Genomic DNA, 16,304 nt, shown 5'->3' with positions numbered 1-16,304 from the left:
GCACGTGCCATGCTGCGGGCGTTCAGGGGAACCCCTTCCTTTTCTTGACCGTATTTTCTGTGGCTGTGGACTTGTTTTCGTCTTCCTCAAAGCCCTCTGCCCAATTCTGTGTCTTTCTCTGCAGCCATGAATTCGATACGGAGCAGGTGCCAGAGCTCAGCGTCCAAGACATTCACAGCGTGAGCTCCCTGTGTAAGATGTATTTCAGGGAGCTCCCGAACCCGCTGCTGACTGACCAGCTGTATGACAAGTTCTTGGTAAGCACAGGGTAATGTCTTGGAAATGATACATACCTGTTCCCTGGGAATCCTGGCCAGTGGTTGCAGCAGTGCCCCAGCTCTGAGGTCTTCTTTCTGTTATCCCCATGAGGCATGTCTTTGCCACATCCTGCCTCTCACTGATGGCACTTGTGGTGGTGCCAGGAGGTGCTTATTTAAGCTATTCACAATGGTTGTGAGAATTCCCTTTCCTTTGCTGTTCCCCAGCTATTGGTAGAATGGGGTTAATAGCAAAGTGGACTTGGAGAGGAATGCCTGCTGCGAGGAGCTACACTGAGCAATCAGGCAGTAAAGCCCCCAGAGCTTGCACTGCTTGGCCTTGATGGCACAGGCTGCGTGCTGCTGTGTTCCCCTGATGCCTCTTGGAAGGCATCGAGTCTGCCTTGGTGCTGACCACCAGCGCGCTGTCCCCATGATTCCCAAACCTGTGGCAGCTCTCCATCCTGACTGGTGTCTGAATCCCTTCCTGCCTTTTTCCAGGACGCTGCCGGTGCTGCAGAGGAGGAGCGGGTGCAGAGAATGAAGGACACCATCCAGCAGCTGCCCGCTCCTCACTACAGGTCAGTGCTGCCCTCGGTCTGCAGAGCTCAGCCCTGCTGCCTTTCAGAGGGCGATGATGCGATTCCAGGTGTTGTCTCACACCTGCAACATCATGCCTGTGCACGCTGCAGCGGCTGAAGGCTGCATTGGGTCAATTGATTGGGTCAGTTCCTTGGCACGGGGGCACGGTTGGTGCAGCCGATGGCTGCGGCTGTGCTTTGCAGGGCTTGGTGCTGCAGCGTGGTGGCACGGGGAACGTTTTATCTACTTCATATTCAGGGTGGTAGCAATGACAACAACCAGCATGAAGTGATGTTTGTTTTGTGCACTGCAACACGGCTTGCTTTTTGGTGCTGAACATCTGCCTCTCTTGTTTTCCAGGACGCTGCAGTACTTGATGACACACCTGGAATCTCTGGCCAGGAACTGCTCCGTGACCAACATGGATGCTAAGAACTTAGCAATTGTGTGGGCTCCAAACCTCTTAAGGTAAACTTCTTTCTCCATTTCAACATGATGCTTAGTTCTGCTCTCCCCCAACCCCAGGGGACAGTTTCTACTCACTTGTTTATCTGGTATCATCCAGGAGAATTTCGACAGTGGCATTGCTGATTGCCCACTGTGGAAGTCTCCGGAGCTCAACTTGACAGTTTTTCTCTGCAAAAGCTCAGACATGGGGAAATGACCTTGGGAAAATGACTTTTATGATCTGCCTTTTCTTCAGATCCCAGCAGAGCCCGTCTGCCTGCGCCAGTGAAGCTGCCTGTATGGAGCTGCAGACACAGTCGACTGTAGTCGAGTTCATCATCAGCCACGCAGATGTCCTCTTCTGCTCCACACCAGCTGTGGGAGAGGGTGAGCGTCTTCCCCCATTAGCTTAATCTGACACTTTGATGTAATCCAGGCCTTCTCCAAGACCTTTGCAAATGCTTTTGCTGTCGAGGAGACAGCAGACTTCTGGGGTTAGATTAGAATATGGCGCCCCATTTCTGGATCCTGAGAGTGTCCAAACCCAAACCTTACATGGAGAAAACTGTCACTGCTGTTAAGATGTTTTGTAAGGAGGTGAAGCTTGATTGAAATGTGGCAACAAAGATTTCTGAGATTCCTGCCCCCTAGTGTTTCTAGGCATTTTTGTTTGCCTGTTATGATACAGAGAGCTGCTCTTAATTATGACTGTGTCCTCTGCCACATGCATACTTGTGAGCACAGAGTTATTTTGATCTCCTCTTCTTTGAGTCGCTTGGATATGCAAGTCTGAGAGAAATGCAGAACTGGGATGGCAGTGCTGTTGCTTTCGGATCCTCAATCTTACCTGTGGTTTTCTCTTGCAGGGCACAGTTCTCTGGATCGACCCAAGTCTGTGTGGGTGTCTCCTCCACCCACAAAGCTGCTCACACTGCAGGAGGCACAGGCTCAGAGAAGCAGCCAGAGCAGCTCTCCTGCAGTGACACAGAGCAGCAACGTCGAGGTGGAGGAGGACCCCGCAGCTGCTCAAGGGAGATTCCACACGATCATTGATTTTCCATCTGAAAGGTAAAAAGGACTTCCCTTTCCAGCCCCTGTTTTGATTGGTTGGGTGGGTCTTATTGGTTTATTTTTAGTCCATTATAAGTGAGCCTGCCAGCTCCTGTCCTGTCTGGCTGTGGAGACTTTGCTCATGTGCTCCGCATCTTGCTCGACATGGTTGAGAGGAATTTAGCTAGCAGGACGTCAGGGCTGAGCAGATTTCAGCAGAAAGCAGGCAGTGCCAGGAGGAGGGAACTATAGGGGCAACTAACGGGCAACAATTGGCAAGGGCTCGGAGCAGCTCTTTCTTCAACCTGCACAACAACTGACAGCATGCTCTGTTTTCTCACCAGACCGAGGGTTCCCAGCAAGACAAAGGAGTCACCAGCTGGCAGTTGGTGTTCATGCTTTTGCCTGCGCAGACCATCCACTGTGGCTGAACACCAACTGCAGAGCAGTGCCAGGGAGCCCTCCGAAGCAGAAGTCTTGGTCCTGGCAGGTAAGGGTGCAAATCCAACTTTGAAAACACTGCTTGTCAGCAACACAGGTAGAATTCATGCTTTCACTGGGCTTGTACCTTTTTCTGGCGTTCAAGCCCGTGCCTGACATCTTCAGTTGACCCCTGTCTTTCCCAAATGAGTCTCTTGTCAACACAAGAGCTGGACCTGCACGAGGATCACTTTCAAGACAGTGACACTGTTGCCAGAAGCCTATTTGCTTCTGCCCACCACCACTACATAGCCAAATGTCAAGAACCTGTTTCATGATTCATCTTGTGAACGTTCGACACTAACTGTGTGCATCTACTCCTTCCTAGGTGACTCCAGCCCTTGTGTAACCCCAAGACACAGCACATATGATGATGCAGCATCCTGTGCTTCCATCAATATAGAGCTCATGGGAAGCACAGGATGCTGCAGTTCAAAGGACAACATTGCATGTGAGTGCAGCAATAGAGAGAAGAATGTCCTCCACATTCAAGCCATAATTAATGCGATCCCTGATGAAGCTCCTGACCTGAGCCTGCCAGACTCTACAGGCACTAGCCTAAATTGTAACCCAGTGGCCTTCGAGGACAGACTAGCACAAGCACAGCCCGAATGCCCTGACAGCAGCAATACCATGCAGGCTCAGGTCAGCATCACCGACGAGAAGCCGAGCATCTCGGAGGAGGGCGTAGAATCAGGCCACCAGTCCCAGGCTCCTGGTAACAGCACGGGCTCTGAGCAGCTCTCATGAGACATAAGAGGATGAGTCCCACTGTTCCAGCAGACCTCACACGCCCTCCTTTGTCCCATTGAATAAAGGCACGCTCGTGCTCAATCAACACTTTGGCTGCATTCCAAGTCTCATTCACAGAGATTGGGATGAGTGCAAGAAACATCAAGGCAGCTCAGCTTGCAACGCTCTGGCTGTGGGGTGTGTGTGGCCGAGCTCTGGGTGTGTTCCCAATTTCCCTGACAGCACCTGTGAGCTGCCCCTGCAGATCATCTCCAGCCCTGCCATCATCACGCTGCGGCAGGAGGAGCTCACCCTGACCAACATCAGGCAGTGCTGCCTGCCTCTCTCACTCTCTAGACCAAGTGTAACTACACTGTCGTGGAGACAAATGCTTTCTGTCACATCCTCCATCCCCGCAGACATTTACCTGTAGGCGGCTCGTGCAGAAGAAGATTCAAGCAACAGAACCTTTTGCTCAGCTACAGCACACGAATGCTACAAAAGCAGGAACAATCCTCAAGCTCTGGGTCTGTTTGTCTTGCAAAGGCATGCACCGACTGCGTTTGATGGTACCTCCCATCCTTGATTTCCTTCCCTGCTCCTTTTCTGATGGCACTGCTGAGCCAGGAACAAGCTGCCCAGTGTGGCAGAGCATGGTGCAGAGCTGTGCTGGGACCTCCTCCCCTTCCTCTGCTGCAGATCAGTGCCCCACACGTGCCATCGGGATGCTCTGGCACGGGATGTGCCTCCAACCCAAAGCTCCTTCCCACCTCCCAAGGAAAAGCAAAGCAACCCAAGCATCTCCAGCAAAGCTGCCCAGCAGACAGCAGGGAATGCAAACAGCTTCTGGCTGCTCCCCTGCACTCCCATCCTAAGTAAGAGACCCCACGAGGACTGGCTGGGAAATCAGTGCATGACACGTGAGTGTGCACAGCACTGCGCAAAGCAGTGAGGTTCCACAAGTTTGTGTGTGTGTGTATCTCTGCTGTTAAGAAAGAATGGGAAGACTTCCTTACTGATTCCAAGAGAATTACTTATCCTCAAATGATTTTTCCTGGTATAAGTTAGAGCCTCTCGCAGGTAATCAAGACCAACAGGCTGTTGTTGCACAATCAACAGGCACAATCTAGATGATCAGCTGAGGAAAATAAAGCATCATGCCAAGGGTACTAGATAAGTGAGCAGCTTGAGATCTGCACATTTATGTGATACTCATGGTCTTAGACAATATTTGCTTAGTGAGGTCACACAGAATGAAAAAAAAAAATCTAATGAATGAAAATATACACAGGAGAAGAAGCCTCTGAGGCTTCTGAAGTGTTATGACCAGAAGACATAAACTCTGTTAAAGCAAACGTTTCTCTCTCTTTTTTGTGTTCTTCCAGGGAGGCCTTGATTACCGCCTGAACACATGCTGTGGAAGCCCAGCTTATGCAGCACCAGAGCTAATCCAGGGCAAAGCGTCTATTGGCTCAGAGGGATGTAGAGCGGTGTTTGTTTTCCCCTCTTTCCCTTCCCTCTCCACAGAGCATTTAAAGGCAGTGGAGCTCAGGTAGGCTCTCTTGGTTTCCCTTCTGAATTCTGCTAGGTTGCATTGCTTGGTAGCTCTCAGAAACTTGTCTGCAGCAAGGTTTCCATGTAGTTCTATGCATATACTATTCACAATGGTACCCTTCAAAAAGTACTCCAGGTCAGCTTTTGATTTTTTATATTTAATTATTTTTATTATTTTTAAAATCCTGATTATTTTTTTATTTGATGAGCTGAATAATGCATGTGTCCCAAGTCCTGATAATTGTTTTTGACTTCTTGGTGGCAAAGAAAATTAGTAAGTTTCTTCTCTGAGAAGCTGAACAAGTGAGGTTAACTGACAAAACCAGGGAATGTAAAGACCTCCAAGAGTAATCGTTTTCTCTATACTGGACCATAAAATAAACTCATTTTCCACCACTGGAAGAGTTGTGTGACTGTCTTGAGGCCAGAAAGGTTCCTCATCTAAAATTTACTTAATTATTACTCTTTCTGTATTAACAAATATTACAAAGCCTGTCAGCTGACCCGAGGACTGAAGGTTGCTATGGGCTTGTCCTCTTAGCTTACTCTCACAACATCTCCTCTTTCTCCATTCTGTGTTCATCACTTTTGGAATGCTCTTTCCAGTGCGTTGGGTATTTTACACAATCTGTTCGTGCTGATATCTTAGCTTGTTGTCTGTCAATAAACAAAATATATAGTGTTAGGAAATAGGTGTGCCGTTCCTGTAGAAGACCTTTGTCTTTGATTTGCAGGAGCTTGCTTATTTCTGAGTCCATCAAGAGTAGTTTACGTTATTCCAAGGTTACAGGGAAGTCACTGGCAGAAATGAGCCTAATCCCCTTATCGGATCAAAGAAAAACACCAACATTAGATTTAAAAAGAAAATAAAAAGGTGCAATTTTTTATGCTTTTTTTCTCAGTTATTTCTGAAAATAATTTCGTACTGCATGAATGCCTTCTACAAATTTGGTACCATATTTGTGCAGTTTGTTTCTTGTATGTAACAAATCTAATTGAGGGTTTGGGAAGCTATTGATATTTCTTTAATAACATTCATTTGCATTCAAATATATTTGGAGGGGAAAATAATTTAACCTTGTATTTTGCAATACAGTGGCCTAATAACACTAAGATATACATGCAAAAATATTTTGAGTTAGATATAATGATTCATTTATTTTTTGGCCTCTAGTAACTTTTCTATTTCAAAATCAATGGAATTTCTTTTTTCCTTATCTCTTGTGATAATACTTCCTTTTTTCTACCTCACTGGTAAAATTCTTGTACAAGTCATGGTTATTTCTTCTGAACCTGTATACTGCAGCTTCTTCCTCCGCTCTGATGAAGATTACTCTATGCATGATAACGCAGACATAGATGCAGATTTCCAGAGTGTGAACACACATTTTTAATCTCAAAACACATTTTCATTGCAGTGGGTGGTACAAAGAATGCAGGGAAGAAAAGTGACACTCATCACTTCTTTGTTGCTTACAGAGTTCTCAAAGGTAGTCCCGAGTGGGTAAGATAGACAACCTGATTAGTTTTCTTTTCACAAAGACTGTCTAATATTCTTTTAGTGTAAGTCAAGTACTTCATCACTAGATGGCAATGTTGTATGAGACTTCGGACTGTGTTTCCAGAAGGAATTAGTGAGACCTGTGGAAGGAGGTGGTGCAATTTGTTCACAAGAATGAGCAGCCATTTTTGACAAAATTCTTTTATCTCCTTTGAAGTACCTACAGTGGGGGGTCAGAAACGATAATTTTATTCTTTGTCAAGTACAGAGAAAGACTGGAAGAAAGTTCTTAGGAAATTCAGCACATGCAGAAAAATTAAGCACACCTTTCTTGAAGAGATGTATGTTCACACTTCTCTGTCCTTTTTGCAACTCCTTTGTTATTTATTATAAAATAGTTAATGCTCAAAGACATTTGCTAAGTTAAATCAGCTGTAGGCAAGATTTTTGCCAGTTGGGATTTCTCAGTCCAAAACAAACAAACAAACAAATAAATAAATGAAAGTGAGAAAACAGATACTATTTACGTGATCACCAAAGCTCTGAAATTATAACTTTTACTGATCTTAAGACATCAGCTGATTATATCTTTTATGGGCTTGCATAATTTAAAAAAGTTATTTTACTTTGTCTTGAAGTTTCTTGGCAATTTAATTCTACATGCATAGAATTTTTTTCCAGCTTGCATGGATTATTTTTGAACAGAAGTAGTGTCAGGAAACATTTTGCACTGAAAAATCATTTGAAATTTCTGCCACTTCAATCTACTTGTGTTATCAATTATGCATTATCAGCACAAATGACCTAAGGAGTACTAGTGTGTTCCACAGTGTGTCCATAATACTGAGTATGATGTTAAGATTACAGTAAAATAGCTTACTTCTAAATCTGAATATTAGGGATCTAAGTGGCAGAAATAGGTGAGAACATACTTCATCCAAACCAAAGGCAAAGTCTTACTGTGAAAGCAATTCTAAAGCTCAGTTTTCATGGTGAGAAACATGATTTAATACAGGTACACTTAGTTAAACAGTGCCCACAAAAACACAAAACGTTTCCTTGCATTTCGGATATCTTTTCTCCATGTGCACCCCACAGGTGAAGCTGAAGTAGTCGTAGCATCAGTAAATTGGATGTGGTTTTGTCCTAGTGAGTTCATTCTTGCCTGAGGTGCCCATGCTAGATGACTTCTTGCCTTTGGTACCTCTTTAAACTTACAGTTAATTCTGTCCAACATTTTCCTGTACTGACTCCAGAGGTGCTACCAGTTATGTGTTTGTCTGTACCTCTGAACTTCATCGTAATAATTACAGCAAACTGTAAGATAAGGTTAAATGAAAATTGTCCAGAAACCAGAGAATTACAGTCAGTTCTGAGTGGTTATCTTGCTTTGTACTTCCCAAGTATAGCTTTTCAGACGAGTGCTGTTAGTTCTGTGTTCTGGTTTCAGCTGTTGATAGCACAGTGATGTTTTTGTTAATGCTAAGTGTTGGGAGAGCTCTTGGGACCAAGCCAGTCTTCTTACAGGGGAAGAGCTGCTGCCTTTACAGTACAGGGCAGGGGTTAGGGTAGAGCCAAGACAGCTGGCCTCAATTAAGCAGGGAGTTATTTGATACTACATGACAGCATGCAGAAGGCTATAAATCTGTGGAGGAGTTCACTGGGAAGTGCTTGGTGGATGGTAAGACTTTGCATCACCAATGGGGTGTTGGTCTGCAAAAAGTTATATCGTTAACTGGGTGCTGGTCAGTGGATGGTGAGTAATTGTACAGTTGGTTTGTGTGTATATATATATATATGTATGTATATATATATATTCATGTGTATATATAAATTTTAGTTTCCATTCTCCTTTTCTGACTTAGTAAATAGTTTCAGCTTTCTCTCTCAAGCCACTTGCAGGGGAGTAAGTGAATGGCTGCCTGGCTAGGCTGAGTCATGACAGTCCTTTTGGGGCTGGAGGGGTTGAGATCTGGTCAGAATGTGTTAAAAGTAAATTGCTATAAGAGTTGTATTAGTTTAATAGTTACTGGTCACAATGTTACATTTTTCATTTTCAGAGATCAGTCAGAGCTCTTTCATGGAAACCTGTTATTTGATACCTTACTCACTATATATATGATCCCTGCTGCATTATGTATTATTTCTGAGAGATAAATTAAGGTTATCATTTTTCTGCATGGTATAACACTGACCATGAAGCTAGTCTGGTGTTAGTATTTAGTATTGCAGTCATCTTCAGGCTTGAGGAATCTTGTAGCAGGGTGTGGGAGTGATGAACAGGAGTGTTCAAGCCAGTACACTAATGTTTCTATGCCTACTAAATGTGTTTCAGAATTTGCATAAGATTAAACAACTATTAACAAATCTCTTCTAGGAATCTGCCCTGTAGCTAGATATTTATGAGTGGCAAGGAGTTTGAGATGGTATAGGCAGGCACCTAGAACAAAATCCTGAGAAACTAGTAAAATATTTGGAAAATGTATGCTGCCACTCTGGCATTTCTAGAGAGACACGAATCATTGCAACATGCCTATGCCTACAGAGCCATGTTCAACAGTTCAACACTAGTCAGCACCCTGAAGGGAAAACTGAGTGGTGTGGTTGACTTACAAGAGCAAAGGGATCCCATCCAGTAGGACACAGGCAGGCTTAAAAGGTGAGCCATGCCAACCTCGTGAGATTCAGGTGTGGAGCCCTCAGTACAAAAAAGATATGGAGATTTTGGAAAGGGTCCAGAGGAGGGCCACGAAGATGATCAGGGGGCTGGAGCACCTCCCCTATGAGGACAGGCTGAGGGAGTTGGGTTTGCTCAGCCTGGAGAAGAGAAGGTTGCGGGGTGACCTCATTGCAGCCTTTCAGTACCTGAAGGGAACTTACTCCCAGGAGGGGAGTAAACTCTTCGAAAGGGCTGACAATAGCAGGACTAGGGGAAATGGTTTTAAGTTGAAGGAGGGAAGATTTAGGTTGGATGTTAGGGGAAAGTTCTTTACTAGAAGAGTGGTTAGGTCCTGGAACAGGCTGCCCAGTGAGGTTGTGGATGCCCCGTCCTTGGAGGTGTTAAAGACCAGGTTGGACAGGGCCCTGGGCAATCTGATCTAGTAAATGTGTATGTTTGGTGGCCCTGCTAGGCAGGGGGGTTGGAACTACATGATCCTTGAGGTCCCTTCCAACCTGGATAATTCTGTGATTCTGTGATTCTGTGATTCAACAAGACCAATTAGGAAGTCCTGCACATGAGCTGGGGGCAATCCCAAAGATGTAGGTTGGATGGTGAATGGCTTGAAATCAGCCCTGAGAAGGAGGATTTAGGAATGCTGGTGGATAAAAGACTCAACACGACCATCAGTGTGTACTTGCAGCCCAGAAGATCAATGATATGCCATACCTGGCTTGCATCAAAGAAGTGTGGCCAGCAGGTCAAGGGAGGTGATTCTGCCCCTCTGCTCTGCTCTTGTGAGACACCACCTGGGATACTTGCGGGTTCTCAACAAAAGGACACTAAGGTGTTGGAGCAGGTGCTGAGGAGGGCTGCAGAGAGGGTAAGAGGGCTGGAACACCATCCCTAAGAGGATAGGCTTAGATAGTTGGGGATCTTGAGCCTGGGGAAGAGATATCTCAGGGGGAATCTTCCAGCACCTGATGGGGATCTAAAGGAAAGATGGGAAGGGACTTTTTTAAATGGAACTCTTCCATTCAAGGGACTTCCTTACAAGATGGATATGGTCTCAGCTGAAAGATCTTTCCTTCCTTTGCCCCCCAAATTCTGTAGAGTACATGCCATTCTCTCTTAGTTCTGTTTGTATGTCTCTGGCAGAAGACAATTTGAGAGTGTGTTTAATAAGAAATTGTGGAATGAGGAAAGAATATTTGCACCTACTTAATTTGATAAATAATTACGGGGGGAGAAAGAGTAATACTTTAAGACTGAGTTATAATGACTTCATGTTTATTTTAATACCAATGCAGTCAACTTCTGTCATGAACCTTGCTGTTTTGTAATTTTTCAAAATAGATAAGACCAATTTTGTTCTGTACTTTGTGTAAGGTCCAGAAGAACATCAAAATTCAGTTTTGGTACATGTCATCACTCTGTGCATTACAAGAGATGCCTCCTACACCTTTTTATGCTTTGTCAATGACACAACTGATTATTCTTTTTTGCTCCATGCAGATAGTCTTGCCAATGCCAGTCATGAATCATAGAATCACTATGTTGGAAAGGACCTACAAGATCTTCTAAGTCCAACCATCCTGCCGTTATCGATGCTGTCACAAAGAATGAAGGCGAGCAACATCCAGATTCTTTCAGTAGAGAAACAAGTAAACAGATTAACTAGTAATCCAGAAGAACAAAATGCTTTTGTTTTTAAAAAATAACAGATCTTTTATATGTTCAGGTAATATTTTGCTCTGGGGAGAAGGAATATGGTACAAAGGATAAAATGTATAATAACTCACCAGGCTTCTAAAAATGCCCTTTTAAAACTAGAACACAGGTTTGATAATACACATATGAGCTGAATTTTGCCTCAGAAGTCCTCCTGTACAGCCTTGGAAAAATGTTTACTTTCCTACCATCTGTAACACCTGTTAATGCTTGTTTTTGAGGCTGAGCTGACTTCAAGAATTTTTTATTTTTTTTTATTTATTTATTTATTTATTTATTTATTTATTTATTGAGAAAAGCAAGCCTATCGGCTTTAGAAAGAAAGAAACTGGTGTAGGTAGAAGCACACCATGAGAATCTAAAAATAGGTAAACAGAGTTGAAAATAGCCAAACACAAGATCTAGCTGAACAGTGCAGTGTGCTATGTGATCCTGCTCTAGGGTAGGAAACAACAAACATAAACACTGATTATCAGCACTAGTAACATTATCTGTATGGACACATATAATTAAGACCACATTGTGCAAGGTGCTGCACAATAAAATGTCATGAAAATGATAACAGTATGAAACATATGAAACAGTATGAAAGAGAGCGTATAAACAGGAGGGGGAATGACTGTGTATGAGGGTGGATAGTGATAGGACAAGGGGGAATGGTTTTAAACTGAGACAGGGGAGGTTTAGGTTGGATCTTAGGAAGATGTTTTTCGCTCAGAGGGTGGTGACGCACTGGAACAGGTTGCCCAAGGAGGCTGTGGATGCCCCATCCCTGCAGGCATTCAAGGCCAGGCTGGATGTGGCTCTGGGCAGCCTGGTCTGGTGGCTGGCGACCCTGCACATAGCAGGGGGTTGGAACTGGATGATCTTTGAGATCCTTTTCAACCCAGGCCATTCTATGGCTGTACAGTTCCATACTGGAACAAATATAAAATGCTAACTATGTAAAACATGGAGTCAAACCTGTGTGATTTGTCCAGACCAGGAGGTGATATGGCAGGCAATATGTATGGAGTATTTGGCTCTCTTTACAGTCATGAATATTTGAGTATCTTCAACATGTGGCTCATTGCTTCCATTCCAGGCTGCCCAGAGAAGCTGTGGATGCCTGTCCTTGGTGTTGAAGGCAAGGTTGGATGGGTGATGGGCAGCCTGAGCTGGTTAGTGGGCAGCCAGCCCATGGCAGGGTGTTTAGAACTGGATGATCTTGAAGGTTTCTTCCAACCCAAGCCCTCCTGTGATCCTATGATTCTGTGATTTCATTCAGGTTTATTAAGATGAGATGAGTTCTCCTGAATGTGCTGTTCTCAATATGATTGTAATTGGAGTCTTAAATTATAATTGGGTGACTTAAACCAGACACCAAACTTTCTGATGGCCAAAATGAAATGAACTCAATCCTTTACTGTGTCAGTAGTCTGTAACTAGAGCCCATCAGGTAATTCCCAGCCTCCTGCCTGTATCAGTGGCTGCACACAGTGAAAAGGTCTGATGGGATTTTAACCTCTAAAATGTTCCAAAGCAACCAGAGGGTGAATATATTCACTATGCAAATACCTGCAGGAATAAGCTTGTCATGTATGTCCTCAGGTACCACAGTAGTTAATGGTGGGACTCAGTAGGTCATGCTGAAAGTTGAGTCTGCTGATCGTGAAGGTCTTTTCCAGTCCAAATGACCTTATGCTAATATTTCTGTATTTCTTTCTGTTCAGCTGCCAGAAAACCTCCCACCCAGCCCCCAGCTGACCCCGTGGTGAAAAATAAAACAGAAACCTCAGTGACGCTGGCATGGTCCCCTCCGAAGATGCACTGCCCCATTCCAATCGATGGCTACATTGTGGAATGCAAGAAACTAACTGGCTTCACCTGGGTGAGGTGCCACGAGTCTCATGTCCCCGTCCCAGAGTTCACGGTGAGCAATCTGTCTGAAGAGGCTGATGATCAGTTCCGAGTGTCTGCAGTCAATGCGCATGGACAGAGCCCGTCTCTGGAATTCCCAGGGAGCGTGCACCTTGGTAAGCACAAAAACCCCAATGGAAATGGGTCAGTGTGTGCTGAGCAGCTGTGTTGGTTCCCTAAAGATGTTTCCTTTGACTTTAAGGATAGTAGTGCATTAACACACCAAAGGCTTTCCTTTATTCCTAGTTCTCCTATCTCCTATCAGCCTCCAGCTACCACGAATGTGATACAAGTTCTGTTTCTGTGACAGAGACATGAATATTATTATCTTTTGATATCTCACGTGTACCAGAGGCAGAAGTTTCTGTAACAGATTTGAAGCATAGAAGTGCTTCTTCCAGCACTCATGCAAAGGGAGAAGTAGAAATGTCCCTATGATTTAATCTTCCATCTCTAAATGAGATACCAGACTTGCATCTCAAGAGCATTAAGACATACATGTTGTTCTTCCTCAGAACCAGTCCTGGCTGTGAAATCCCCCCTAACAACTGGTGAAGCTGTTCCTGGAGGGGATGCCATGTTTACTATTGACCTTACAACAATGTGTTGCGGCACTTGGTACCTCAGTGGTAAAGTCTTACAGGAAAGCGAGACCTGCATCATCAAGAGAACCCAAACTACTCACAGCTTAATCATAAAGAACGTCACCAAGAATGATGGTGGAGCAGAAGTGAAATTTGTTGCCAAAAATGTTGATGTCAGCAGCAAGATGAGAGTGAGAGGTATTTGCTTTGATCCTTCTCCTTTCCTCTTACAGTCAAGGCATAGTTGCTGTGATCTGATGATTAGAACTGGGGCTGCAGGCATTCACTGACTGTACCAAATACCTGAAATTGCATCCCATGGACTGACGTGAGTCCTGGTAATGACCTAAACATGATAGCACTGAGTGTAGGGTAAGCCAATCTACCCAGCTGCTTGGTATCTGAACCAGATTGCTTCATGCCAGCTGATGAATGTCTGCAGTTCACAGCTATTGGCCAGTGCATTCAGTCACCAGGTTTACCACTGCATCACCATAGAGCAGTACTTTCAGCTCCAGGTTCAGACAGCCTTTCTGATTGCATTGAAATAGTTTAGAAGTAGGTGAGCAATCATGCCAATAATATCTCTATCAATCAGCTTTGCATGACAAAATAGAACAAATAAACATTCAGTATGGGAGGAGCTGTTTGTCATTGGGTGGAAACCTCTGCAGAAGCATGTTTAGAGCATTCTTAATCAGTAGAAGGAGATGTTTGGTTGAATTTTACTTAGTAAATCCGGCAAGAAGACCAAATGAAATATCTTGAATTGCTCAGCACTGACACAATGATGAGTGCAGGAACAGAAGGTGATACTTTTTCAGAGATGTTGCAGCAAACATTGACCACGTTAGCCTGATATCAATTGAAATAACGAGGCCTTTGCTCCTGACAGGTGCTGCAGTGAGATTTACCAATAAGAGCAAAGATGTAGAAAAGATCTCCGCTCGGCTGCGTGAGGAAGCCAAACTGCAGGCTGAGCTTTCAGACACAGGCGCTACTGTGGAGTGGATGAAGGATGGGAAGGAGCTCAAGGCCAGTGAAAAATATGAATTGCAAAATGTGGGGAAGAAGCACACCCTGAAAATTCACAGCGTCTCAATGGATGATGCTGGAAGTTGTCAGTGCATCTGTGAGGGGGATAAAATGCTCTATCAGCTTTCAGTGAAAGGTATGTGACAGTCTGGGCTGTCCTCTTCCTGCCCAGGGCCAGCAGACTGCATTCACCTGACTCCCCGACAGTCCAGCTGTTGTCAGACAGCATCTGGGGTGTTTTCAGTGGCTGTTTTGACTTGAACTGGCCAATCTGCTTTGTAGAGCCATTTGATTTCTGTGTTCTGTCCTGTGATTCGTCCATAAGATATAGAGGAAATCAAGGGAAAGATAGGAAAAAGAGCATCCCAGCCTTCCTGCTCTTCTCTCAGGGTGGCCACGAGACATGATGTAAACAGCTCTTTTGTAGCAGTGATCCCAAATGTAGAAGAGACCTGTGAAGAGTCACAGGGATGTTCACTTAGCTGTCATTCCATGGTGGGCTTTTTCTGACACAGATGTAGAGAGAAACTGAACTTTCCCACGCAGGTCTCTGTTTTGCTGCAGGGTGTAGGTCTGATCTCTGAGATCCACACGCTAGGCCTTGATTGCAATAAATGAGAGCCCTTTGTTTGCTCCAGTGGAAGACTTTCCATTTCTGCAGTACCCTCTGCAGATGACACAAATGCAAATGCACCTTCTTCCCAGCAACAGTTGCCTTTTTTTCTTTTACACTGAGTATGCATGAGGCTCTTCATCATATTCTGCTGGCTTGTCTCCCTTGTTGATCCATGGAGAAACAACAAAGCCCTAGAGTAGTGTATGCACTTTGGCATTGGAGAGCTTACTTAATTGCTTCTTCTCAAAGAACAAACTCCAGAGAGGCATGGAGACAGCTCCAAAGAGAACTGAATAATGGGACTAAATTGATGGAGAGCAGAACTTCCTGCCAAGGCTTGTCAGCTAGTCTGAATTTTGCTTTTCTTCTCTCTGTTTGTCATGTTAGCATAATATTTCATACTGGCAGGTCTGCCCACAGAATTAACTGGCACAGGCTGCCCAGGGAGGTGGTGGGATCCCTGAAGATGTTCAGGAACTGTGGAGATGTGGCCCTGATGGATTTTACCAGGGGGCATGTTGCACTGTTTGATGAACATTATTGCATGAGAGCTAAGCTAAGATTTTAAAAGTTCTGGGGCTGTCTCTGAGCATCAAATCCAGAGGAAGCCTGCATGATTCCCTGAGAATGGATACCTCCTACTTTGGTGTAGGGTGAAGGGAACACTAGCAGTAACTCCTATCACAAAATGTCACATGGCTCAGACAAAAAAGCCATCAAGAGGGCTTAATTAGGAGCACCTAATGGTCACAGGCAGCACCTGTCTTAGGGCAGGGAAGTTATCTATCTATGTGTTATTGATTGATGCTATTAGTTCTTAACAGCTTGACTCTAGAGGGACTGTTCTTCTTTGGTCACCTAGTTTTAAAAGAATAGATGGCTCCTGTCTATTACAATTTTTAATGCATTATTTGTTCACTGCTGCCATAAATGTGCCTGGCATAGCAATTGGCCTTGGTATATTCAGTGACTGAAAGCAACAGTTGTTGCTCTAAGAAATGCAATACTAAGCTAGGTCTGCCTGTAGCTGACAGCCATCAGCTTGCTCCTCAGGCAGGTTGTGTCTGGATGGAATGAAGGGCATGAAATACTGATGTGCTCATCAAACGCTGCTTGTTAGCTTAGAGACAAGGTGTTGAATAGGTTTGTTCATGCATTGCAAACACGTTACTTAGCT

At 44.4% G+C, this 16,304-nt stretch overlaps 2 protein-coding genes across 2 annotated transcripts in view; both read left to right on the top strand.

Moving 5' to 3' along the window:
- The first annotated feature begins 113 nt into the window (after window positions 1-113).
- LOC146753344 (rho GTPase-activating protein 32-like) lies at window positions 114-3,656 on the top strand. The gene is made up of 7 exons (XM_085528694.1): window positions 114-257; window positions 759-838; window positions 1,200-1,307; window positions 1,543-1,673; window positions 2,153-2,354; window positions 2,681-2,826; window positions 3,145-3,656. Exons 1-7 carry the CDS (start codon window positions 198-200, stop codon window positions 3,564-3,566), a joined length of 1,149 nt encoding a protein of 382 aa, XP_085384820.1. The 5' UTR covers window positions 114-197; the 3' UTR covers window positions 3,567-3,656.
- Window positions 3,657-11,559: 7,903 nt separating this feature from the next.
- The window catches only part of LOC146753343 (obscurin-like protein 1), a 9,163-nt gene continuing 4,418 nt past the window's right edge, over window positions 11,560-16,304 (top strand). The window contains exons 1-2 of the mRNA XM_085529342.1: window positions 11,560-11,590; window positions 14,372-14,647. Coding sequence (XP_085385468.1) covers window positions 11,560-11,590; window positions 14,372-14,647 — 307 coding nt within the window. The remainder of the gene's footprint in view (window positions 11,591-14,371; window positions 14,648-16,304) is intronic.

The sequence above is a fragment of the Coturnix japonica genome, chromosome Z (assembly GCF_054131305.1).
Source record: "Coturnix japonica strain WE chromosome Z, WE-NBRP24, whole genome shotgun sequence".
Lineage (NCBI taxonomy): Eukaryota > Metazoa > Chordata > Aves > Galliformes > Phasianidae > Coturnix > Coturnix japonica.
This window is presented reverse-complemented; position numbering and strand designations above follow the sequence as displayed.

Bases quoted from the DNA above. Each gene is read 5' to 3' on its own strand.
- LOC146753344 (XM_085528694.1), top strand. From the start codon at position 198: ATGTATTTCAGGGAGCTCCCGAACCCGCTGCTGACTGACCAGCTGTAT. The intron at 1,308-1,542 runs GTAAACTTCTTT...CCTTTTCTTCAG, and splicing joins TGGGCTCCAAACCTCTTAAG to ATCCCAGCAGAGCCCGTCTG. The intron at 2,827-3,144 runs GTAAGGGTGCAA...ACTCCTTCCTAG, and splicing joins AGAAGTCTTGGTCCTGGCAG to GTGACTCCAGCCCTTGTGTA.